We start from the raw sequence: 27,895 nt of genomic DNA, 5'->3' as shown, positions 1-27,895 counted from the left end.
AGGCAAAGGGTCTCTTTAAGGGGAAAGAAGACAGAGGTTCCTATCTATGTCAAAGTAGTAATGGTGATAATATATTATTGTTGACATACTTTGAATTCTTTGTGCCAGGCATTGTACTTTATGTGGATGAACTCATTTAACTCTCAGAACAACCCTGTGAGGTAAATAATATTCCTACCCATTTGACAAGAGAGGAATGAGAATAGAGAGGTTAAGTAACTTGCCCAAGATCACACAGCTATCAGGAAATTGGCAGTGCTAGGATTCAAACTCTGGAGGCTGGGCTCTTACTATTGTTCTATATTGCTTGCATGTATGCATGCTGTGTATCATATAATGTATATGATGAGTCACATGACACTAATTTGCTTTCAATGCCAGCTAACTCTTTCAATGACCTTAAACTTGTTCCTACATGGCCAGAGTGTTCCAAACTGGCTTTTAATTCTGTCCAGCAGAACTGGCACCATCCTGGCTCAGGGCCCAGGTCAAGGCCCAGAGAGACTCTTTATCACCAGTGGGTGGCAATATTGTTACATGGAGCCATCAAGGTGCAGTGAAGGCCTGGCATCTTCCCTACAAGTGAAAAGACCTCACCACTTTATGGATACATCATTCCAGGCAGCTCCCAAAACACAGTTTCTCTACTGTCCCCAAAGCACCCAAGATAATCCTGAGGGAGGATAGAGTGATCTGGATTAGGAGAATGCCCAGGAAACCATTCGTTTAAATCATCCTTCCTCTTGTCCTGCCATAATATCCCTGGTATATCTCAATCATAAATTACACACTTCTTTTCCCATTAGGGCATGTTTCTCTTAGGAACAGAGAGACTCTACAACGTTTGTACCTGCAATTTCACTAGCCCATGGTAGATGTCAAGTAAATGGATGAATGAATAAATTTCAGTTCTTCAGATGCAATCAATTCCACTCCAAAAAACAATCTAAGAAATATATGTGGAATCTTCTGTAGTTGCCCAATAATGAATCCAGACTTCACTAGTGACTCTAGGCTACATTCAGCCACGCAAGGATTCTCAGAATAGAATGAACCAAAGAAATCCTCCCAGGACCCTCTGGTCTGGACTCTTGAAACTGCAGTACCCAATCTATCCTTACATTGACCTGGCTTCTCCACAAAACTGTCTCAACTTAAGCAGAACAAATGCCAAGCTGACCTCTGGGTAATTTCAACAAAGTAGGCCCAGTAATTGATGCAGTCAAGGGCTTTCCCAAAGAACTCTGCAATAACCCAGAGACAGAACCACTATGTGAAGGAACCCATATTTGTGTAAAATATGAGAAGCTTTGAAGAAGGTCCTCTAATCTAAAACATTTCTAGCAGCCTGTCATATTTCTGCAATCCTACTATTAAAAAATTGGGCCCTTGGAATTAAGTTGATAATTTATGACACATCCAGAAAACTGTTTATAAGGTTTTTAACCATGAAAGATGAGGGAAACAGATGATTTCCAAAAAGTCTATCCTTCTAATTTTTAGGTAAAAATTAATAAAAATTTAAAACATGTACCTGTTTTAAAAAAATCTACTAGGGTATTTATAAAGGTCAGAATTTTTTAAATACATGTATGTTTTTCCTTTTTCAACACTTTGTCAAATATCAAGGACTTGTTTTCTCTATTACAAACACACAAGGCTCTGTCTACCCTTCTAGTAGTAACACATTAATGTAAAGCTAGTAAGACACACTCCTCTCTCACCACTTAAAACTTGATTTATTTTGATGATTATAAAAAGTATATAAATTCGTTGTAGAGAATTGGGAAAATATAGAAAGTACTGAATAATATCTTAAAAATTATCTCTATTGATGTTTGATGCATTGTCTTCTTGTCTTTTATATTTTTCACGTATACATATACATAGATAACTTTTTATAAAATGTAATCTGCATCTGTTCACATGTATCTTTCATCCTGTTTCCTTTATGTCTGTTTTCCATTCTCTGTACTTTCAGTCTCTCTCCCTTGGTGAATATTAGAATTTTTCTTTATGCATCCATATATAAGTCTATCTGTTTAACTTTCACACAGTTAGAGAGGCAAAAGCCATTCAAACCATGCTTCTCCTCTAAAGCTGAATGGAAAGAAAGATAAATAGATGATAAATAGATGGTAGATAGATAGATGATACCAGATAGATAGATAGGTAGATAGACAAAAAAAAACCCGACAGATAATAGATAGTGAGATGGATAAGGAAAGAAGGAAGGAGAGAAGGAAGAATTTATGTATTGTTTGTTTATGTAGATCTTCTGCATATCTTAAATGATTTTGTGACCTTTGATAGAAAAATATTTTTCTTGCCTCTATTTTAGATTCCACCAGGACCATCAGTTATCCTTCTCATTCTTGTTACTTCTACTTCACCCTTCATCATTTCTGTAGAAATTCTTTGTACTATCTTAAGTTTAGACCTAATTATTTGCATTGACTACAAATTAAATTGACTGTTTCTATACAAGTTCTATGGAAGCTCCTTCATTTCCTATTTCCTAATCACTCTGTAGTTTAGTATGGTGTCTTAGGGTTAGAAGAATCCCTGAAATACATTCTGTTTTGCCGCACACATCTTCCCTTCCCCATACCTTGTGCTTCACTCTGTGTCTGAATTCCTTCTGCAACACACTCCCTTGGTGACCACCTAGCCAAGACTGACATCTTTTTATTTTTTTAAGAATTTTCTTTGTTTTTTGAGGTGGACTATTTTTAAAGTCTTTATTGAATTTGTTACAATAGTGCTTCTGTTTTATGTTTTGTTTTTTTGGCCGTGAGGCATGTGGGATCTTGGCTCCCTGACCAGGGATCGAACCCACAACCCCTGAATTGGAAGTCTTAACCACTGGACCACCAGGGAAGTCCCAAGATTGACATCTTTAATTACAGGAAGTTCACTACCTCTTGAGGAGAACTAGGAGATTTTTACAGTTCTCTGACCATTAAAATACTCTTCTGTCATTCTCACCCACTGCTATTTCTAACTGCTGGAATTTCACATAAAAGTTTAACCATAAACTTGGCTAAAAGCTCTTTGAAAAGTAATCCTGTTTACAGTAGCATCAAAAAGAATAAAGGGCTTCCCTGGTTACACAGTGGTTGAGAGTCCGCCTGCCGATGCAGGGGACATGGGTTCGTGCCCCAGTCCGGGAAGATCCCACGTGCTGTGGAGCAGCTAGGCCCGTGAGCCATGGCCGCTGAGCCTGCACATCTGGAGCCTGTGCTCTGCAACGGGAGAGGCCACAACAGTGAGAGGCCCGTGTACTGCAAAAAAAATAAAGAAAGAAAGAAAGAAAGAGAGAGGGAGGGAGGGAGGGAGGAAATAAAGAAAGAAAGGAAGGAAGGGAGAGAGGGAGAGAGAGAGAAAGAGAGAGAGAGAGAGGGAGGGAGGGAGGGGGAGAGAGAGAGAGAGAGGAAAGAAAGAAAGAAAGGAAGGAAGGAAGAAAGGAAGAAAGGAAGAAAGGAAAGAAAAAAAGAAATACTTAGGAATAAAATTAACCAAGAAGGCAAAAGACTTACACACTGAAAACTACAAAACATTTTTGAAAGAAATTAAAGAAGACACCAATAAATGGAAAGATGTCTTGTGTTTCATGATTGAAAGACAATATTTTAAGATGTCAATACTATCCAAAGAGATTTACAGATTTGATGCAATCCCTAACAAAATCCCAATGATGTTTTTGCAGAAATATAAAAATCCATCCTAAAATTCATGTGGAATTTTAAGGGACCCAGATAGCCAAAAAAAATCTTACAAAAGAAGGACAAAGTTGGAGGTCTCACACTTCCTGATTTCAAACCATACTGCAAAGCTACAGCAATCAAAACAGTGTAGTACTGGCATAAAGACAAACATATAGCTCCATGAAATAGAACTGGGAGTCTAGAAATATTCTCATATATCTATGGTCAACTTAGGGATCAACTGAGGAGTCAACAAGGGTGCCAAGACCATTCAATGGGGGAAGAATTGTCTTTTCAGCAATAGAGAAGAAACAACTGGACAGCCACATGCAAAATGATGAAGTCAGACCCTTACCTTAACACCATCTACAAAAAATAATTCAAAATGGATCAACGATCTAATCATAAGACCTAAAACTATAAAACTCTTAGAAGAAAACATAGGGGGAAAGCTTCATGACATTGAATTTGGCAATAGAGTAAGTCCCCTAAATACGAACCTTCAAGTTGCAAACTTTCAAAAATGCAAATGTGAGTTTGCCTGTCCAGTCACGTAAGTTAGTTCACGTGTCTGGCTCACATTGTCACGTGTGTGCGTCCTCTACAAGTGGTTGTGCTTTTGTGTACCATACAGTACTGTATAAAGTTCAATAGTACAGCATCCTTATTGTAAGCCCAGGAGGTCTGGAAGCAAGCATAAAAGCAGTGGTGATGTAGCTGGTACTACTGTACTTTTCAAGGTACTGTACTATAAGATTAAAAGTGTTTTCATTATTTTTTGTTTGTTTTTTATGTATTATTTGTGTGAAAAATACTGTAAACCTATTACAGTAGAGTACCATATAGCCAATTGTGTTTGTTGGGTACCTAGGCTAATTTTGTTGGACTTACAGACACATTCTCAGAACAGAGCTTGTTCATATGTAGGGGACTTACTGTAATTTCTAAGATGTGATGTCAAAAGCATAGACAACAAAAGATAGACAAATTGAACTACATCAAAGTTAAATGCTTTTATACATTGATACTATCAACAGAGCGATAAGGCAACCCACAGAAAGGGAGAAAATGTATATAAATTATATATCTAATATAGAGTTAGTATCCAGAATATATAAAGAATTTCTACAACTTAACAGAAAAACAAACAACCCCAGTTAAAAATGGGCAAAGGACTTAGACATTTCTCCAAAGAAGATATACAAATGGCCAAAAAGCACATGAAAATATTCTCAGCATCACTAAGCATAGGGAAATGCAAATCAAAACCACAAGATATCACTTCACACCCATTAGGCTAGCTATTATTACAACAAACAAACATAAGAAGCAAAAACAGGAAATAAAAGTGTTGGTAAGGACATGGGGAAATTGGACTTGTGCATTGTTGGTGAGAATATAAAATGTTGCTGCCACATTGGAAAACAGTACAGTGGTTCCTTAAAAAATTAAAAATAGGATTATCATGTGATCCAGCAATTTCACTTCTAAGTATATACTCGAAAGAGTCTGAAAGAGTTATTTGTATACCGATGTTTGCAGCAGCATTATTCACAATAGCCAAAAGGTGGAAACAACCCAAGTGTCCACCAGTAGATGAATGAATAAACAAAATGTGGTACATACATATAACAGATTATCATTCAACCTTTAAAAAGAAGGAAATTCTGACACATGCTACAATGTGGATGAATCTCGAGGACATTATGCTAAGTGAAATAAGCCAGTAACAAAAGGACAAATAATATTGATTCCACTTAAATGAGATCTCTAGAGTGGTCAAATTCATAGAGACAGAAAATGGAATGGTGGTTTCTGGGAGATAGAGGGGAGGGAGGAATGGGGAGTATTTTGTCTAATGGATACAGAGTTTGAGTTTTAGAGGCTGAAAAGAGTTCTGGAGATGAATAGTGGTGATGGTTGCAAAGCAATGTGAATGTACATCAAGCCACTGAACTCTACACTTAAAAATGGTTAAAATGGCATATGTTATGTATATTTACCACGGTTTTTTTAAATTTAAAAAAACAAAGCAAAACCAAAAAACCTCTTCAAATATCTGAAGGCAACCATCATGACCACACAGAGTAATCTTCAGAGTAAACAGATCTGTTTCCTTCTGCTGTTCATCAGGTGACATGAAGTCCAGTCATACTCTGGTCACTCTCCTCAGAATGTTTTCCAGCTACCTATAGCCCATTTGATCCATGGGCCATAGACCTCAACATGACACTGACCAGTTAAGAATGGAAAAAAAGCTCTTTCCGTGCCTAGTGCAGCCATGGCTCGTGGTCCCAAGAAGCACCTGAAGCGCGTAGCAGCTCCAAAGCATTGGATGCTGGATAAACTGACGGGTGTGTTTGCTCCTCGTCCATCTACTGGTCCCCACAAGCTGAAGGAATGTCTCCTCCTAACTATTTTCCTAAGGAACAGACTTAAATATGCCCTAACAGGAGATGAAGTAAAGAAGATCTGCATGCAGCATTTCATTAAGATTGATGGCAAGGTCCGCACTGATATAACCTACCCTGCTGGTTTGATGGATGTCAACAGCATTGACAAGACTGGAGATAATTTTTGTCTGATCTATGACACCAAGGGTCACTTTGCTGTTCATCGTATTACACCTGAGGAGGCCAAGTATAAGTTATGCAAAGTGAGAAAGATCTTTGTGGGGCAAAAGGAATCCCTCCTCTGGTGACCCATGATCCTCACACCATCCGCTACCCTGATCCCCTCATCAAGGTGAATGACACCATTCAGATTGATTTGGAGACTGGCAAGATTACTGATTTCATCAAATTTGACACTGGTAACCTGTGCATGGTGACTGGAGGTGCTAACCTGGGAAGAATTGATATGATCACTAACCAGGAGAGACATCTGGTTCTTTTGACATAGTTCATGTGAAAGATGCCAAGGGCAATAGCTTTGCCACCCGGCTCTCCAACATTTTCGTTATTGGCAAAGGCAACAAACCATGGATCTCTCTTCCTCGTGGAAAGGGTATCCGCCTTACCATTGCTGAGGAGAGAAACAAGAGACTGGCAGCCAAACAGAGCAGTGGATAAAATGACCTCTAAGTGATGTGATTGGGAAAGTCTTTATACTTAGAGATAATACTACATAATTAAAAGCCTCTTTAGTGTTAAAAAAAAAAGAATGGAAAAAGCCTGTTATCTCCCTCAGTCTCATTACTAGACTATTATTACTGCAGCCAAAGATCTACTAAGTTTACTGTCACACTGTTAATTCCTATAGTGTTAATTGCCCAACTAAAACCCTAAATGCTTTTCTAATGCGCCACCACTAAAATCTTCTGTTAGTTAGAACTCTTGCAGTGAGTGATTAAAAAGAAAAACAAACACATAAAATCTATGCAAACTGACTTAAGCAAAAAAAGAAATTTATTGGGACATGTAAATGTTCCAGAAATGGTGCTGGCTTAAGGTATGGCTTGATTCAGGAATTCAAATGATGTCATCAGGTCTCAATTGTTTCTTTCTCTTAGCCCAGCTCTGCTCTTCTTGTGTTGTTTTCATTCATAAGCTCTCCACCCATAAGATGTCCCCCCCATAACTCCCAGTTTCATGGGTGGTAGAACAAAACTTGTTCCCAGCAATCCCCAAATATCCAAAATATCATTGCCTTTTATGGGCTCTGATTGAGGCACATCCCTGAACCAATATCTGTGGCCAGGATAATGCTGGTGCTGAATGGCTAGTTCTAGGTCACATGTTCTGGCCCTGAGCAGGAATGTAGTCAACCCCCTGTGCTGAAAGTGGAGAGGAAGTGGTCCCTAGAGAATAATCAGGTTAAGGTCACCAGCAGGGTGAGGGGATATTGAGGAACAAAAACTACAGGTTCAACCACCCTTCACTTAGTTCAACTGGATATTTCACAGACTAAATGTTTATCCTTATTAAATACAATGTTATTAGAATCCTTCTGGCAAGTTGTTTGGAATTCTATCGGGCAATGCATTCATTCCTTGTTTCTCTCAGCTGTATGTACTCTACAGTCTGATGAATGTGCCTTACAGATTTTATTGCACTCACTGATGAACAGGTTATAAAGACGTTTATATATGTTATATGAACACGTCGTATAAGATATAAACAGGCTATAAACACAGCATACCTTGTACCTCAGCATACCTCATACCTCAGCATACCTTGTGTACCACAGCATACCTCAGTACCTCACTTCAGTACTTCTGAAGTGACATCACCAGCATCTATGGATGTGGTCATACAACCAGATACCAAGCCCACCTTTGTGCTTGGGTCTGGGCCCTATTTCTTGTGTCCAAAGATACTGTGAGCAATATTCACAAAATGTCTAGACTCCTGGGGGAGTTTCTAATAGAGAGTGAATGTTCTATACAATCTATGGATCTTTTAGCTAGCCATCATCAGAGAGGCCTTTTTCTCTACACGTCCCAGATTTCAAATGCTTTCTAAATTTGCACACTATCAGAAAAAAAATATGGTAACGGTAGTAGTACCAAAGTATATACAGCATTTACTACACACTATGCCCTGTCCTGAGAGCACATAGGATTAACTATTAACTCATTTACTCCTCACAGCAACCTTATGAGATGCATGGTTATCATCATCATCATCTCCATTTTAAAGACAAGGAAACAAAGGCCCAGAAAGGGTAACTGGCCCAAATTTACACAGCTAACGTTAGTACAAACTAGGAACTGAACCCCAGTGGTGTGGCTCCAGGGTCCTTACACTCACACAGAAGTGGCATTTGCCTTTCACATCCCTCACTGCTCACTTCCAGCCCTCAGACAAAGGTAAAGGTGAGAAGGCTTTAAAAGCAACAGCTACAGTAACAAACCTATCATGGATAAATTAGCGAGCAGCTACTCACTTTACAATGGAGTTTGTTGTTGTAAGTGAATCATTTTTAATGACGAGCTTCTCCTGGAACAGGTCAACTGGTTAAAAAGTCATTGGTGACTTCCCAGAAATACTGGGACTGAGAAACAAAGCCCAACCCTTCCCAACCAAAGGGTTAGGACCCCTGCCAACTAAAGATCAATTAGAACTATAAAGTATCTCTAGCATAATGCCTACACTAGTAGAAAAATGCAATTTTAAAAACTTTTCTTGTACACATATTTTCCCTGAACCACGGCCATGTGTGGGAGAAATTAAGTAGAGGGGCTCGGCCCAGCACCTCACAAGGGGTGTTCCTGTAAACAAAGCTTGTCTCCCAGCCCTTCCATTGATCCCCTGGGGTCACTTGACCCATGGTTCTCTTGTCACCTTTGGTAATACTATTAGTTGGTTCAGTCATGCACAAAGGTATGATACAGGTGGCTACCAAATTCAGAAGACTTGCATACAGCTGTTTCTTCTGGAAACACCATGTCATGATGTTATTTGAACCTCAGATGGTTCAAATGAAGGGCTTCTGTGAAGGGACTACATAAAGAGATGAGGCAGGGTTGAAAGGACAATGTTTGTTACCACAGGGAGCCCAGTGAGGGCTGGTTCTGGGGAGGAGGACCCTCCTGGTGGGAGAGAAGCAGCTACTACTAGACCCTGAACTAGGGGAAAGCAGGAGGAAATGCCCCATCTCTCTTCTCCTCACCACTCTCCTACCAGTGCCTCCCATGGACACTGAGGGCCAGAGGGCCTGGGTGATGTGGTCATCAAGGTTAGCCTTCAGGGTTCAGAGCAAGAGGAAAAGGCTAGAGAGTCCAACTAGAGAACAGAGAATAAGGAGCACAATATCTCCTTCAAAGACGGGTAAACTGAGTCATTGAAAGGGAAAGTAACATATTTCAGATCAAAAAGGAAACCCAGAACCAAGATAAGGGCTCCACTTCCCAATCTGGTCTCACTGATTTCAAGTAGTCCAAATACTTGGAGAGAATCATTAAATCTCAGAGGACACCTAATCCCTCAGGCTCCTTCCCAATGTATGGTGATGTTACAGCACAGCCCACAGTGGCCCACCTTTCTTCAGAAGTGGTAATAAGGTGCATGTGATCAGGGTGACTCAGCCTTCTGCCTGGATTCGCCAGAGAGATTTTCATGAATCACTTGTGTGGGTGACGCTTTGGGTGTTGTTATTCTTTCAGTAAATTCTCTCCACACAGTAAGTTTGTCTCTGTTTGATTCATGAAGGTGATTCATCTGAAGAAGTTGACCTGGCCATGGTTTATCAGGCAGCATCTAACGGAGATGTCAGTGCTTTGACTGCCGTGATTCGGGAAGACCCTTCCATCCTAGAATGCTGTGACAGTGAAGGTGAGCTATTTATGCATTTTGAATCCTGCAGAATGTTCTGATCTGTCCTTTTAGAGATGGCCTCCAGAGGTGAACAATGTTAATAAAATTATATTTGACAAGCTACTTTGATACTGGAGGGTCAAGGAATATCCTGCCTGTAGCCATGTGCAGGTTCCTCAGTATTTTATTTAATAAGAGTCATGGACACAAATCTTCAAATTCTTTTACTTCACCTCTTCTCATGAAGTCGTTTGGTTTGAGTTTGTCTTCAACTTCTTTGTGTGAGTGACTAAAGTAGATAGGCCAATTAGTTGAAGTTAGAAAACGGGTATGAAAAGAGGAGGCTATTTTTGGTAGCAGTGGGTGTTGGGAAAGTGTGGCTGTTAAAGCCAGAGAGCAAGGACTTCTGCTTCTGGGAAGATGGAGTAGAAGTAGTACTTTTTTCTTTATTCCTTCTGCTAAATACAACTAAAACTCCTGGACATTGTATATAGCATAAACATAAGAACACTTTGGAAGGTGGAGAGAAAATGACAGACTAGCTAGGACCATGGGACCCAAGGAATGACATAGTGGTGAGTTTCCTGGGCTTCCTTATTGCCTCATACTCCCCAGACTTGGAGCTGAAGAAGCTGACAACATAGGAATGCCAGTGGACAGAGTTCAAAAAAGCCCCTAACAAAAGCCTTCTCTCTAGCCAAAGAACAAGAAAGGGACTGCATAGCAAGACAAAAAACTTTTAGATAATAATGAGTCTACTCCATCAAACACTACCACTAAAAAAAACAAAAAACAAATAACTATGACCCCAACCCCACTCATTCCAGCAAAGAACAAGCATGGAGCCTGGGTCTCCACCTTCACATGGTAATGAAGTCTCCATATCCCCACTGCTGAGGCAGTGTCAGAGGAATCCTTCTTGAGAATTAGGACTCTCACCACCATGCAGTAATGAAGAGTCTTCTCCCTTAGATGTCAATGAAGGCTAAGTAGGTGACTTAGGCTTCTAATCCCACCTGGCAATAATGAGGTGGCACCGCCCTCCTTCACTTACCCTTTGGAGCAGTATCAGAGAAAACCAGCTAAAATAGAGGATTTACGTAAGATTTAGGCAACTTATAATGCAATACCCCAAATGTCCAACTTTTGGTAGAAAATCACTTGACATACCAAGTATCAATAAGACCTCAAACTGAATGGAAAAAAACAATCAATAGATGCTAACACTGAGATGAGAGATGTTAGAATTATCTGGCAAAGATCTTCAAGTAGCCATGAAAAAAATGCTTCAATGAGCAATTACAAATATGCTCGAAACAAATGAAAAAATAGAAAGACCCAGCAAAGAAATACGGATATAAAGAAGAAACAAATGGAAAATTTTAAAACTGAAAAATACAATAATTATAATTAAAAACTCAATGTCTAAGCTCAGCAGCAGAATGAGGAAGCAGAGGAAAGGATCAATGAACTTGAATAGAACAATAAAAATGAAACAAATCTGAACAACTGAAAGAAAACAGGGTTAAAAAATGAAGATGGGGCTTCCCTGGTGGCGCAGTGGTTGAGGGTCTGCCTGCCTATGCAGGGGACACGGGTTCATGCCCCAGCCCAGGAAGATCCCACATACCGCAGAGCAGCTGGGCCCGTGAGCCATGGCCACTGAGCCTGCGCGTCCGGAGCCTGTGCTCCACAATGGGAGAGGCCACAACAGTGAGAGGCCTGCGTACCGCAAAAAAAAAAAGAAAGAAAGAAAGAAGAAGACAAAGAAGAACAAGGAGGAGAAGAAAAAGGGGGAGGAGGAGAAGAGGAAGAAGTGGCAGCCTCAAGGACCTATGGAACTATAACAAAGGATTTAGCATTGGTTTCTCTATACTAGTATTTCTAGGAAGTCATCAATGATTTTTAACCAGTTGACCTGTCCCAAGAGGAGCTTGGGATTCCCTTATCATGACAATAAAATGTTTTGTAAAGTGTGTGGATGCTCCCTAATTTATCCATGGTAGTTTTTTGTTCATTCGTTTTTTAAAGCAGAATTACTTGTACATCTGCCTTGGGGTTAGAAGTTGGGAATGAGAAGAGTCAAAGGTTAAACACCACTTGTATGATAAATACAAGAGTCAGACCGATTGCATTCAATCCTGGCTTTTACTAACTGATTATGAATGGAAACAAAGATACAACATATCAAAATTTGTAGCACATATCTAAAGCAATGCTAAGAGGGAAATTTATGGCACTAAATACATTCATTAGAAAAGAAGAAAAGTATTGGTCAATAATCTAAGTTTTCACCTCAAGAACCTAGAAAAGGGCTTCCCTGGTGGCGCAGTGGTTGAGAATCTGCCTGCCGATGCAGGGGACACGGGTTCGTGCCCCGGTCCGGGAAGATCCCACGTGCCGCGGAGCGGCTGGGCCCGTGAGCCATGGCCGCTGAGCCTGCGTGTCCGGAGCCTGTGCTTCGCAACGGGAGAGGCCACAACAGTGAGAGGCCTGCATATCACAAAAAAAAAAAAAAAAAAAAAAAAAAAAAGAACCTAGAAAAAGTAGAGTAATAAACCCAAAGCAAACAGAAGGAAAGAAGTAATAAAGAGAAGAATAGAAATCAATGAAATTGAAAACAGAAAATAGAGAATATCAATGAAACAAGAAACTAATTCTTTGAAAAGAGCAATAAAATTGACAAACTTCTAGCAATAATGACAAAAAGAAAATGTAAGAAGACACAAATTATCACTATCAGGAATGACCCTGCAGATAATAAGAAAATACAACAAGCCACTCTGCACACATAATTTAAGTATTTAGATGAAATGGATCAATTCCTCAAAAAAGATAAACCACCACAGTTCATCCAATAGGAAACATTATTTGAATAGTCCTATAAGGAACTTAAATTCATAATTTTAAAATTCCCAGAAAAAGACATCATCAGGCCTAGATGATCCCACTGGAAGCTTCTACAAACTTTTAAATAAAATTTATATCAACTCTGCATAATCTCTTCCAGAAAAGATAAGAGGAGGAAATTTTCCCTGGTTATGATTATGAAGCTAGTATTACTCTGATATCAAAATGTGACAAAGATGATACAAAAAATAAACCTACAGACCAATACACCACATGAATACGGATACAGACAGACATCCTTAGCAAAATATCAGCAAATAGAATTCAGTAATACATTAAATTAATTATATACCATGACTAAGTGTGGTTTGTTCTAGGAATGTAAGTCTATTTCAATACTTGAAACTCAATCTGTGTAATCCATCATATTAACCAGCTACAGAAGAAAAAATCACATGATCATATCAATGGATGCAGAAAAAGCATTTGACAAAGCTTAGCACACATTCATGATTAAAAACTCTCAGAAAATAGGAATAGAGGGGAACTTCCTCAATTTGATAAAGCGTATCTACAAAAAAACTCTAGAGCTAACATTTTACTTACTGGTGAAAGACTGAATGCTTTGCCCCTAAGATGGGCAACAAAGCGAAAATGCCCTCTCTCTCTCATATTCAGCATAGTACTTAGCCAGTGCAAAAGGCAAGAAAAGGAAATAAAAAATGAAAAGCATACATATTGAAAAAGAAAAATAAAACTCTCATTTTTTGCACAGCTTCATTGTCTACATAGAATATCCTAAGGAACCTACCAAAAACTCCTGCAGTTAGTGAGTTGAGCAAGGTCACAGGACACAAGATCAATACACAAAAACAAATTTATTTCTATATATTAGAAATGAACACATGGACACCAAGATTAAAACCACAATACCAAATAAAATCACTCAATAAAGAATATTTAGGTGTGAATAAAACAAAATACATACAAGACTTGTATACTGTAAACTATAAAATGCTGAAGAAAGAAATCAAAGATCTAAATAAATGGAGAGACATACCATGTTCACGGATTAGAAGATTCAATATAGTAAACATGCAGTGCTCCCCAAATTCTTATACAGGTTTAAAGCAATTTCTGTCAGACTCCAGCAAGATTTTTTTTGTGGATATAGACAAGATTATCTAAAATTTATATAGAAAGAAAAGAGACTAAGACAGTTAAAACAATTTTGAAAAAGAAGAATAAAGTGGGAGAGAATCAGTCTATCCAATTTCAAGACTTACTATATAGCTACAGAAATCAAGACTGTATGGGCTGACAGACACATAGATCAATGGGAAAGAACAGAGAACTCAGACTCACACAAATAGGCTCAACTGATATTTGACAAAGGTGCAAATGTAATTTAGTGGAAGAAAGCCTCTTCAACAAATGGTGCTGGAGCAATTCAACACCCATAAGCAAAAAATAAAATAAAATAAGGAGGGAGGTAGGGAAGAAGGAAGGAAGGAAGGGAGGAAAGAAGGAAGGAAGGAAGGGAGGGAGGGAGGGAGGGAGGAAGGGAGGGAGGGAGGGAGAGAGGGAGGGAGGGAGGGAAGAAGGAAGTGGGGAGGGAGGGAGGGAAATAAGGGAAAAGAGAGAGAGGGAAAGAGAGAAGAGAAGAAAGAGGAGGGGAGAGAGAGAGAAAAATTTTGCCACTATTTAAGACACAGCACTTCATTGCTGCTTTTACCCAGTACAGACGCCTGGAAGAATATTAGAAGGGAGAAATTTGGAGAGAAACTGGGTTGCTGGCTGCAATCTTTCAATAAGAACAGTAGTACTGGAATTTATCCATTCTCAGGGATCACTGAGGTCATAGTTTGCAGTTCACCTGGAGAAGAATTATAACGTCTACATGAATCTCCAATCAAAAGACATCTAAACAAGTCTCAGCTGGGAAAGGGATATGTCTGACATTGGTTTCTTCACCTGAAGGAGTGTGAAGCACCTACCTGGATTCTGCCTCACCAGTATGGCTTGTTCCAACAGCCCTGCAAAGTTAATCAGAATGTGTAATTTCATCTCTGTTTTTATTCAGGAAGAAAACACACGAAAACCAAATGTGGCCTATATTGATTCCGAAAACAGAGAAGTATTTCAGTAAAAGTGGTCCCTTTTAGCAAGAATTTGTACAACCCAAGGCTAGGCTACCATCACTGCCCTGTATCACTTACCACCTCCAATAAATGTGTGCTGCACCTGTCTGCCTGGCTGGCATTGCTTTACAAAGATATTTCCAGATTCTGCATTGTTCAAACCAAGTAGGGATAAACCTGCCTGTTATGTCCCAAATTATGCTAGTTCCCAGGGTAGTAATAAGCAAATTTTATCATCTGCACAAAATGTTTTAATCAACCAATTACAGGAAAATTACAAAAGATTTAATAGGGTGTGAAAAATACATAGTTTATATAAATGTAGCAACAATCATCATCTCTCTGCAGCTCAACAGCTGAGTTTGTGTTGAGGGTAGTTCATCAGCAAAGAGCATAATAAATGAACAGTCAAATAAAGTCTACTCATAAATTTCACAAGTCAAACTTTTTTTTTCATAACATGTTATATTTATTTTGTTTTTTTAACATCTTTATTGGAGTATAATTCCTTTACAATGGTGTGTTAGTTTCTGCTGTATAACAAAGTGAATCAGCTATATGTATACATGTACCCCCATATCCCCTCCCTCTTCCATCTCCCTCCCACCCTCCCTATCCTACCCCTTTAGGCGGTCACAAAGCACCAAGCTGATCTCCCTGTGCTATGCGGCTGCTTCCCACTAGCTATCTATTTTACATTTGGTAGTGTATATATGTCCATGCCACTGTCTCACTTCATCCCAGCTTACCCTTCCCCCTCCCCGTGTCCTCAAGTCCATTCTCTACGTCTGTGTCTTTATTCCTTTCCTGCCCCTAGGTTCATCAGAACCCCTTTTTTTTTAGTTTCCATATATATGTGTTAGCATATGGTATTTGTTTTTCTCTTTCTGACTTACTTCACTCTTTATGACAGACTCTAGGTCCATCCACCTCACTACAAATAACTCAAATTTCATTTCTTTTCATGGCTGAGTAATATTCCATTGTTTATATGTGCCACATCTTCTCTATCCATTCATCTGTTGATGGACATTTAGGTTGCTTCCATGACCTGGCTATTGTAAATAGTGCTTCAATGAACATTGTGGTACATGACTCTTTTTGAATTATGGTTTTCTCAGGGTATATGCCCAGTAGTGGGATCGCTGGGTCATATGGTAGTTCTATTTTTAGTTTTTTAAGGAACCTCCATACTGTTCTCCATAGTGGATGTATCAATTTACATTCCCACCAACAGTGCAGGAGGGTTCCCTTTTCTCCACACCCTCTCCAGCATTTACTGTTTGTAGATTTTTTGATGACAGCCATTCTGACTAGTGTGAGGTGATACCTCATTGTAGTTTTGATTTGCATTTCTCTAATGATTAGTGATGTTGAGCATCCTTTCATGTGTTTGTTGGCAATCTGTATATCTTCTTTGGAGAAATGTCTATTTAGGTCTTCTGCCCAATTTTGAATTGGGTTGTTTGTTTTTTTGATATTGAGCTGCATGAGCTGCTTGTATATTTTGGAGATTAATCCTTTGTCAGTTGCTTCATTTGCAAATATTTTCTCCCATTCTGAGGGTTGTCTTTTGGTCTTATTTATGGTATCCTTTGCTGTGCAAAAGCTTTTAAGTTTCATTAGGTCCCATTGGTTTATTTTTGTTTTTATTTCCATATCTCTAGGAGTTGGGTCAAAAAGTATCTTGCTGTGATTCATGTCATAGAGTGTTCTGCCTATGTTTTCCCCTAAGAGTTTTATAGTGTCTGGCCTTACATTTAGGTCTTTAATCCATTTTGAGTTTATTTTTGTATATGGTGTTAGGAAGTGTTCTAATTTCATTCTTTTACATGTAGCTGTCCAGTTTTCTCAGCACCACTTATTGAAGAAGCTGTCTTTTCTCCATTATATATTCTTGCCTCTTTTATCAAAGATAGGTGACCATATGTGTGTGGGTTTATCTCTGGGCTTTCTATCCTGTTCCATTGATCTCTATTTCTGTTTTTGTGCCAGTACCATGCTGTCTTGATCACTGTAGCTTTGTAGTATAGTCTGAAGTCACAAGTCAAACATTCTTAAAAGCTGTGAAATGTCTCGTTCTAGGATGTACACCGTTAATGCATGCGGTTTCTGGACGTCAAGTGGACACAGTGAAGCTGCTGTTGAAGATGGGAGCCAATATTAACATGCAGGACGCTTATGGCCGCACAAGTCTATGCCTGGCAACCTACCTGGTACCAACTGTATCTGTGGTGGCTGTCAAAGAGTGGGGTGGACTAAATGTGTTGTTATGGGGCCCTACTTGCAGAAGAGTGTTCTTGGATTTGTGCAGCAGCCAAGAGAAATAGAACTTAAAAGTTTTTGCTTTAATCATGTCCAACATTTATATAATGACTTAGAGTTGGTTTCATGGATTTAAGTCATTTTGGATCTTTCTAACAATCCTCTAAGTTAAATGTGATATTGCCATGAGAGAAATATTCTTTTCCGAATTTCCCTTGGGGCATTTCTCAACACACTTGGTACTCCTTCTAAGAATACCCTCTGTTAATACCCTCACTGGGTGGTAACACTTGAAGCTGCAGTTAGCCTCTTTGGGGTAGGATTAGTTGAGTGGAAGCTGAAGGATGAGCAAAGTAGAGAACAATGAGAACTGGGAAGCGTGGTGGGTAGGGAGTAGGGGAGAAATACCAGTCTCTTAAGGGACAACACCAAGCATAGGATTCAACCCACAATCAGTGCCTAACTTAAAAATTATATAGAGCCAGTCCTCAACACAAGAGATTTCAGTCTGGCATTTCCCAATATTAGCACAAGCTTGGTAAAGCCTTACTGAAAATCTTCAAACCTCTCTCCTCTCAAATCTTCACTGTAATCCTTTCGGGAGACTCCAGGGCTATCTTGAGTCCAAGTCAAACAACTGCTCCTTGGTGTCACACAAAGGTCATCATTCTCCCTCCTCTCCAATGTGGCCCCTGCAAGTCTTCATCATAACCACTGTTGCTGCTGATGCAGCTTCTTGCATTTGCTGTTGCTGCCCATTGACAGTGGTGGATTCACCCATGGTGTCCTGAAGCTGGCCTGGACAAGTAGAACACTTCCCTTCCCCAAACACCACAGTAGTGTCTTTAGACACTACTTTTTCATTTCTTATTTGCATGCCCTCTTTCTCTAGGACTCACACATGAAACTGGGAAGAGTTTTTCAAAGTGTTGGGGTGCTTGTTTCAAATGTGGGTTCCTGGATTACACCCTAGACCTCCAGAGTCAGACACTCTGGGAGCAGGACAGGGGTTATGGGTGGAGAGAGAAGTGCCTGCACGTTAAACAAATCTTCCCAACAATTTTTTTTTTTTTTTTCGGTACGCGGGCCTCTCACTGTTGTGGCCTCTCCCGCTGTGGAGCACAGGCTCTGGAAGCGCAGATTCAGTGGCCATGGCTCACAGGCCTAGCCACTCCGCGGCATGTGGGATCTTCCCGGACCGGGACACGAACCCGTGTCCCCTGCATCGGCAGGCGGACTCCCAACCACTGTGCCACCAGGGAAGCCCTCCCCAACAATTTTTATGCCCATTCAAGTTTGAAACACACTGATCTGTGAGTACTAGGTGAAGTCCAGTGTCTCAGGGAGACTTAATGATGGCCTTCCCAGTCCTCCTCCCTTCTGGCACATGCCCTAATAACTGCTCTTGCTGTAGGGATTTTTGGTGTCTGAGATGAGGAAAAGAGAAAATTGGAATCAAGGGATGGAGGAAGGGAATAGATATGGTTTCTAAATTTAACTGCCACTAGCATACAGAATAGAGTGAAACCAAGCTACAATTCTTTCAAAATTCTAAAATTCAACATTTCAAATTTCTTGGGCTAGGTAGCACTTAAGGGACTGGGAAGAAGTTCTCCTCTAGATCACAGTGAACAGTGAGCCTAGCGAGGTGCCACCATTGCATACAATGGGTCTTTCTAGGAACGCATTCTAAGGAACTGCATAGGGAAGTACGCAGGCATGACAGCATGGGCATTACCCTCTTACTGTTGACCCCACCTCTGTCTGGCAGCCCAAGGCAGGGCCCCCCACTGGCTCTCCTGAGGATCCCTGGGAAGGTGAGAGTAGGTGGTATCTTAGTGATTACACAGTGAAGCCCACCACTCCCTCTGGCAATGTTTGAATTCAAGTATTAAAGAGGAACTAGGCAAAGGGAGCACTCAGAAACTGTCTCAGTCACAGCTTCAAACTCCGTATACAAATAAACTTACCACAGATGTGTGATCCTAGGCAAATTTCTTCACCTCCTCATGCCTCTTTCCTCATTTGTAAAATGTAGTAAAATAATACCCTAAGTTTATCACTGTTGAAGGAGAACCACATGCAGAATCACCCAGAACGTAGTAGGTCCAAAACATATTTGTTGGTTCTGAATAGTGACCATGGGTTTCGGGTGTAGTCAATGGTTTTCTGATTTCTTTTCTGAAGAAAAAGAAGAAAACCACATACACACATGGTTCCAGGAAATGTTGCAAAATGATAAAAATGTTTCAAACCCTTCCCCATCAGCAGATTCGTTTTTCAAAAACTAAAACTTTGGCCACTCAAAAATTTGGCAACTCTGAAATTTGTCCAGCATGCCTTTCTTTTGGGTCTCCTGGCCATATTTTTCCCTTTTAAACAGAAAACTTGATGACGGGCATTAGGAACTAAAACCAGATTTAATACATTAGTAAACTATGAAAATTATTTGCTTCTACTTAAGATAGATATTATTGGTCAGTTCAAAGCCATATTCAATTTTAGAACCTATGAATTTTAATGTGCTTTTGTAGAAAGATTTTTTTTTGCAGACTTTTCAGAACCAAAAGGTCTTTTCTTATGGTTATCTTTTTTTCTCCTCCATGCATTTAGTAACATTTTTTTTTTTTTTTTTTTTTTTTTTTTTTGGTATGCGGGCCTCTCACTGTTGTGGCCTCTCCCGTTGCGGAGCACAGGCTCCGGACGCACAGGCTCAGCGGCCATGGCTCACGGGCTTAGTTGCTCCGCGGCATGTGGGATCTTCCCGGACCAGGGCACGAACCGGTGTCTCCTGCATCGGCAGGCGGATTCTCAACCACTGCGCCACCAGGGAAGCCCTAGTAACATTTTTATTGCTTCCAGTACTGCATGGGAAAATCTTCAGTAATCTTTCTCTTGTTACTGGGTAATCTTGAGGCTTAACTCTACAGGAATGGAAGAAGGCAGGAAAAACTAGACCTTTATTATATTACTCTTCATAATAATAACTTCAGTTACTCAGAAGTTATTATTATACTCGTACACTTCATATACTTATAAGTATACTTATATACTTCATTTACTTATAAGTTTACTTTTAATTAGGTGAGTAACCCAAATGATTCTGGATGGATGTAGGAGGTGTTCTCCTTGACATGTGAGCCAAACTCAGTTATCAGCAGGGTTGGGTCAGTTACTTAAAGTATTAACAAACAGAAAGGGAGGACTAGCCTGCAGTTATAGTTTCCCTTTGAAATAGGAGAGACAGTGGAGAAATGACCCAGCTGTAAGTGCTAACCAAGGAGGGACAAGCATCAGATGTGGCAATATCAGGTCTCAATCTGGTGAATTAGTAGACAACAGGGAGTTCAAAGGAAGTTTCTTGGGGAATTCATAGGGGGATAAAAGACAGCAATGGGGAGCCCTTAGAGGGTGCTGGTGATAGCCCCATATTCAGCAGCAGAAAGATGAGTCAACAGGGTGGCAGGGTCCCAGCCATTGGACTAGGGCTTAGTTTAGAATTGCAGGCATCAGGAAGGAGGCTGACTAGCATAAACAAGATATTATCTTTGTGGTTACTAGAAAAAGAACTTGGAAAAGAGGACGAAGGACCATTTAACAGATAGAGATGAACTGAGGCATAGAGTGGAGGCTGGGACTCAAGAGTGACAGAGGAGCCCAGTTTTGGAATTGGACAGTGACATCCAGGTCAGACCATTGACGAGCATGATTTGGAGCTAAGCCCATAGAATAAGGGTCTAGAGCTGATTAATCACCCCCATCACATGCCACATTTGCCTCTAAGAACTGGGTATAAAAGTGGAATGCCAGGGCTTCCCTGGTGGCGTAGTGGTTGAGAGTCCGCCTGCTGATTCAGGGGACACGGGTTCATGCCCCGGTCTGGGAAGATCCCACATGCCGCGGAGCGGCTAGGCCCGTGAGCCATGGCCGCTGAGCCTGCGTGTTCGGAGCCTGTGCTCCGCAACGGGAGAGGCCACACCAGTGAGAGGCCCCGCGTACCGCAAAAAAAAAAAAAAAAAGTGGAATGCCAGCAAGTGGCCCTAGAAATGGGGAGGCAGATGCAGAAGAGTCTAGGAATCAGTCTGCATCTTACAGGGTAAAGGTCCCAGAAAACTCAGGAATCCACGCCTCAAGACCTTCAGCCCTCTGTTGTCTAAATGGGAGTTATGGTCCTTAACCAACCACTTCAGGTCCAATAGAACATGTTTTTAGCCAAACCAAAGAAGAAAGGGAAAGAAAACTGGAGAAAGTTTGTTGGACTCTGTTACTATGTTATGCGAGATTGTGTTATATAACGATGCTCTTACTCTTCCAGGGTTGGCTGGAAGGCTGTGTGAGTCTACTAAGAAATGGTGCCAAGCACAATATCCCTGATAAAAATGGCCGTCTGCCACTGCACGCTGCCACCGCTGAGCCCGATGTGAGGTACGTAGCCAGGTTCACACGACGCTCAAGTTGGGAGGCACCCAGCTTGGATTAGAAGGTCATCTAATCCAACCCATGTGGCAAATAAAAACAAAATCCATCCATTTTTTTGGTATTTGCAGCAGACAGGACCCCATCTCAGTGAATCAAAATATCCTGGAACAATCTCAACTCTAGTCTCAATCCCAATTTTACTTCGATAAAACCCTTTTCTCCTAGTCTCTGATTTAAGAAGAAATGCTGTTTGTCATCATCTGAATTTCTTATATTCATTCATTCAATTAATCAGTCAATTATTAACTCAATAACTATTTATTGAGTGCTTATTATGGACCAACCACCGCTCTAGGCCCTAGAGTTCCCCAGTGAGCAAGACAGTGTCTCTGACCTCACAGAGCTTGCTTTCTAGTGAAGGAGTTAAGTGGCACACTAGTAAACAAACAAATAGGATAATTTCAAATAGTGACGAGCGCTGTGACGGAAACCAAACAGGGTAAGAGAAGGTTAATGTATGAACCCAGAGTCATGCCAACATTTATGGGCTGGAAGGAGGCAAAGATCCAGCAAAGGAGACTGAGACAGGGGGACCAGTGGGTGAGAAGGAAAACCGGAAGTGTGTGCTGCTGGAGACCATGCAAAGAAAGCCCTCAAATAGTTGGCTGATTGAGGTCACCTTTTTGTAAGACGATTGGGCAACAAAGGAAAAAGCTTTGCCCAGACCAAGTGTAGCTACCCCAGGCCTCTGTATCCAAGTGGCCTGGGTCCCCAGTCTTTCGAAAGCCCCTCCTGGCAGCTTGATGACAGCACACTTCCCACTGTGGAATCAGCAAGGTTCCATTCCAGGCACTTCCTGAACGTCTGCTGACAGAGCAGGCCTCTGACAGGAACTTCACACTCCCCAGAGCTAGGCTGCAGGCCAGCAGCACGGTGGGTACATTCTGCTGCCTCCTTCAGACCCTGTGTTCAGAAGTAAACTGAAGCCAAGAGGGGGTTGAGGAGACCAAGGCCCCTTCCAGGTTGAGAGGTAATAGGATTTCTTCATTTCAGTCTGTTTACACTAAAGTTAAAGGACTTGGGAAATTCCAGGACTTTTCCCAACCAAGCCTTGCCTCTTATTATCATTGGATCATATCCAGGAATAATAGAAAACTAGGATTTACTCAAAGCCCAACAAAACAAGGAAGTTTAGAGAAGAAACAGCAAGCCCAGAGCTAACAATCAGTAGACATCATAAAATGACTACCTTTTGATGAAAAAAGAGTGACTTTTCTAGACAACCCACAAAAATATTTAGTCACAAAATCATACTGTCTTCCCAAGAGTAATCTTTAGAAAATACATTTTAAACGTACCTTTTAAGACTATTCTGCCCCAATTTTCTCCACTTAGATGATTTTTACCTGCCTCACTCAGAGTAGTCATTTCAAAATCTACCTGATTCTGGAAAATGAACACCTGCTTTAGTTATGGTAATCATAGCTGTTGTAACAAATAAAACCCAAAGTTTCAGCATTTTAAACATAATAAAAGTTTAGTCCAATGTAGGTTTCCTGGATGGGGGCAGGGGGCCTCCCCTCCACAGGTAATTCAGGGATGCAAGCTTGTGGCTTCATCATCTCCTAGCATCACAGAATCCTTTTTGTTCGGCCTGCAGATAGCGTAAGAGGAGCTTAGATAAGCCTCACTTATTTCTTTAAAATCTCAGCCTGTAAATGACACAATTCACTTCTGCTCACATTCCATTAATAAGGATGAGTCATTTGGCCATAAAGAGCGATGGGGAATATAGTCCCTGACCAAGAATCCACCTCCTGGTGATGACTCCAATCCAAGAAAGGGGGGCCAGAATTTTGGTGAAAACCTGGCTCTGCCATTAAACCATTGCACCTGAGGGGTGAACTAAGCCTTGGCAGTCAAAATCACACTCAAGATCAATTTGGTCAATAGATTAGGCTCATCATCTGAAATCACTACAATAATCTATTAAAAACTAATCTAAATGTACTTCCTCTTTTGTAGACTTACTAGACTATTTCTTATTATGCCCAGCAGTGCCCCTAGACTCTCTAGGATTTACATTACATCACTGTAACTGAGATAACACAGAGCTGTGGCTTCCCCTTCTCGTGAAATTGTCCCAAATGACCCAGTCACCACCTCAGGAAGAGCTGAAGCCAGAAAAATAAACATCCTCTGTGTGCTGATGATATAGTTTTATTGTCCTAAATGGACAGTTAGCTGATTCTGGAAGATAAAATCTGCTTTGGTTATGGTAATGCTAGCTGCTGTAACTAGTAAAACCCGAAGGTTAAGATTAAATATTCCAAAACCAAAATTATCATACCTGTTAAATGTTCTCCAAAAATGAATTGGGTTAAACCTTAACAACTGTCGAATAAAAAAAAAAGAAAAACAAAAAAGCACAACATGAGTTGTGAGTTAAGTGTTATTTGGGGCTAAACGAGGACTTATAGCCCAGGAGAGAGCATTTCAGAGAGCTCTGAGAAAGTGCTGCAAAGGGGTAGGGGGGAAGGTCAGTATATATGTGATTTTGGTGAAGGGGGAGTCCGTGCAGTCAAGCACACATTTTTGCAGAAGGTTGCTGCTAGTCACGGGAAGCAGATGTTACCATGAAAGATTTTAGTGCTTTTCTAGATATGAGGAGATGCAAGAATTGGGCTCATAAAATCTTCTCCTGAAAGATATCTAGGGCTTCCCTGGTGGCACAGTGGTTGAGAATCCGCCTGCCGATGCAGGGGTCACGGGTTCGTGCCCTGGTCCGGGAAGATCCCACATGCCGCGGAGCAACTAAGCCCGTGAGCCATGGCCGCTAGGCCTGCGCGTCCGGAGCCTGTGCCCCGCAACGGGAGAGGCCACAGCAGTGAGAGGCCCGCATACCACAAAAAAAAAAAAAAAAAAAAAAAAAAAAGATATCTAACTATCTGAAGGCCGGTTCTGCCAGTTTTTCCCACAGCACGGAGTGCCTCATTCCTGATCTCCACCCTGAACTCCTTTGAGGGGGTGTTGAAGGTCAGCAGTCTCAGCAGCTTGTGATTTAATCCTTGTAGGGGTAGATGGCAAATGCCAACCTTGAGTTTGACACAACCCACATAGCAAATCAACTGGCTTTGTTACCTAGAGAACATTTCGAAACTAGCTTGATTGAAAGGATTCCTTATGGAATTACATTGCTTAAAATTAGATATTTTATCATTGTTTTACTGAGAAATTTTATGGCCGTGGCAGAGTTTGATAACAAACTGCATTAAATCCTTCAAGCCAAAACTAATCGCACCAGCAAAGTTGGGCTTCAGTTGCCCATTTGCTTGTGTGTCTGCATGAACTCAGAATCGTTTTCTGAGAAAAAAAAAAATCTTGGTCTGTCTTATGGGCACTTTCTAATCCTAAAATCATAATGCAGAAGGGAGTGACCTTCCATTAGGCCATGCATACCTGTTGGACTATTTAATTTTCCTAAGTGGATACAACTTTAGGCCAGCTTGTCTGACCATTAAAGCATATAGGTCTGTAGTTACAAAAAGGATGGTGATGACAAACAGCACTGATTATTTATCATGTTCTGAGCAAAGTTCTTGGTGCTTTCCATGTACTATCTCATCTAATCTTTACCACACCTCTATGTGATAGGTAATATTTCTATCCCCATTTTATAGATGAGGAAACTAAGGCATCAAGGAGAAAACTAATTGCCTAGTGCATGTGTGAAGATAAGTAACCTGCCCAATGGGTCTGCTGTGCTCCTGGAGTCCACTGCTGTGGACCCTGTTGAATTGATTTGAATGGCCACATTTTATCATTAAGCCCTCAGTCTACACTGAGAGGCCTTATAAGAAACAGCCATACAAAACTCCTTATTGTCTGATTGTCGGGAAATGTTTTGTTGTTGTTACAGTGTCCGAAAAAATCTTTTCTGAAAAACCACAAGAAAAATTTCTACTGAAGGAGAAATTCCTTTGCTTCTCCTGATAAATTATTTTTTATTTTTACTGTGTGGACACTGTGACTTATGATCATGTTTCCCTCTGCATATTCAGAAAACTCAAAGCCCAATTTGTATCTCACCTCTGGCACGCACATAGGACCATAATTATGTGTTCTTTATCCTACCCTCATTTTCTCTTTGCCTAGTTTTTTTTCTTGTGATCTTGTTTTACTATATGTATCTGAAAACCACCTAAAATCCTGTTTTTGGATTGAGGTAAAGGGTGGCCAGGAGTGCCAGCTCAGGAGTCAGACTGACTGAGTATGAATCTGGCTCCATATCTTACAGACCGTATTATCTCGGGCAAGTTAACATGTCAAGGTTCAAGTAGCTTTCTTTTCTAGAAAGTAGGAATAATACAGTACTTACCTAATAGCTAAGTAGGCAAAAGTAAATGAGAAAATATGTGGAAAGCACTGAACACTGTCAATTGTCCATGTTCAGTTAAGTGTTAGTGGTAATGATGAGGGTGATGATATCGATGATGATGATGATGGAAGATAGAAATAAAGTACCGTAGATCAGCACTAAAGAATGAAACCCTGCTACGGCCACCCACCAGCTCTCACCCCGGCCTTCTTCACCTTAGCACACACAGGTCCACAAAAAAATATATCTGCACACACAGGTGAATGCCCACACAGTCCTGCACCTACTGACATGAGCACACATTTACTGTAAAGGTCATCAGGATAGGAACAGCGCTCCCATTTGTATTAACCTTGGGACATTGTAGAGCATTGCAAGATTTTAGAACCCAATGAACATTAGACTCAACCATTCAGTGTACATGCATCTATATTTCTCCTCTAATCATAAGCATATGTACCAGCCACATTGTGGCCTTGTACTCAGGTATTCATACTCCTTTTAAAATCCACTAACTCCTATATTTCCAAACAACACACTCCTTCCACTCGGTGCTTGCTGGAGACTATTTAGAGTGAAGTCTCAAACTGAAGCTGCTTATAAACAAGCCAAGGGGACACTTCAATTAGCCCTTTGCCTCCAGAGAAATTTTGGTTCTCTGATGGAAACAACTCACTAGCAAACCAACCAGTGGCAATATACAGCCTTAGCTAAGCTAAAGCTCTGTGGGAAATCTAAGCTGCTGCTGGGATGAAGGACCTATAATTAAGAACACGAAGGCAAGCTGGATGTAGAAAAGCAAAGGAGCACAGGTTTCATCTCACGAGTCCCCTTCCCGCTTTGAATGCTCTGCTTCTCAGCAGGTCCGAGTTTTCTCCCTTTCAGGTCCCCACTGCTTTTCTTGCTTCCTTGGCTGGGACATTCAGAGGGCGTCCATGTGAAAGAGGGGGCATGATCATTAAGACAGAGCTCCAAAGAGCACGCAGTTGTGTTTGTACAACACTGCGCATGCTAGAGTTGCAAGGCAAGCAGCGATTTCCTCTGAAAGCAGCCACAGGGCTCTCTGAAAGTCCTTTTATGGTCACCATGGTTACCAGCAGATTTTTTTTTTTTTTTTTTTTTTTTTTTCCTGCCAGAGTGCCAACAGCTCTGCCTCTTTTCATTGCTCTTGACTACAGCCAGAGCGAGGAAGGAAATCATTTCTTTGGGGTCCTGTTCTCTAGTTTCCAGGTGATGCATTCTAACCTGCAGTGGATGTTTCACTGAAGCATACTCTCACCTCCAGGCAGCTTCAGGGACAGGAGAGCAGATGACTGGCTTGGGGACCCTTTTCCCCAGCCATCCCTGGGCTGAGCCCCCTCCAGGACTGTGAGCCCAAGGGGCCAGCAAAACAGAGAAGCTCAAGGAGACAACCCTCCCCCCTTTCCCGGATACATCTAGCTGAGCTCTCTCTGGCCTACCAATCCCCTAATGGCAATCACGGGACCCCAGAATATAAAGGGTCGGAGCCTTTTAAGAAATTAATCATTGTATAGAATTTATTATAGTAAAGTCCATGTTAAGTGCTTTATATGCTTTGACCCATTTAAAGTTACAACAAATCTTTAAGAAGTAGGGTTGTTGTTATGTTTATTTTACAGATAAGAAAATGTAGGCACGGAGAGTTTTGTAACTTGTCCAAGGTCTGGCTGATTGGTGAGGGAGCAGGGCTTCTCATAGAGGCAGTCTGGCTCCAGCCTCCGTGCTCTTATCACTCACCACTTTGCCTGTTTGGGAAAGCTCCTGCTGGGGACCTGTGCCTGCTGTCCTGGCAGCTGGGATGAGGTGAGCCTTATGCTGTGGCCTGGAGATCTAAGAGCAGAGTTTTAGCTGGTGCTG

At 40.9% G+C, this 27,895-nt stretch overlaps 1 protein-coding gene and 1 pseudogene across 4 annotated transcripts in view; both read left to right on the top strand.

Annotated features, from left to right (window-relative positions):
• Positions 1 to 27,895, top strand: part of ANKRD55 (ankyrin repeat domain 55) — a 422,110-nt gene that overhangs the window by 346,476 nt on the left and 47,739 nt on the right. For all 4 annotated transcript variants that reach the window (XM_059061147.2, XM_067030988.1, XM_067030990.1 and 1 more), the window contains 3 exons: positions 9,860 to 9,982; positions 17,041 to 17,171; positions 21,536 to 21,645. In XM_059061147.2, coding sequence (XP_058917130.1) covers positions 9,860 to 9,982; positions 17,041 to 17,171; positions 21,536 to 21,645 — 364 coding nt within the window. The remainder of the gene's footprint in view (positions 1 to 9,859; positions 9,983 to 17,040; positions 17,172 to 21,535; positions 21,646 to 27,895) is intronic.
• On the top strand, positions 5,972 to 6,803 carry LOC131755015 (small ribosomal subunit protein eS4, X isoform-like; annotated as a pseudogene).

The sequence above is a fragment of the Kogia breviceps genome, chromosome 4 (assembly GCF_026419965.1).
Source record: "Kogia breviceps isolate mKogBre1 chromosome 4, mKogBre1 haplotype 1, whole genome shotgun sequence".
Taxonomy (NCBI): Eukaryota; Metazoa; Chordata; class Mammalia; order Artiodactyla; family Physeteridae; genus Kogia; species Kogia breviceps.
The sequence above is the reverse complement of the archived record's forward strand: the minus strand, read 5'-3'. Positions and strand labels throughout refer to the sequence as shown.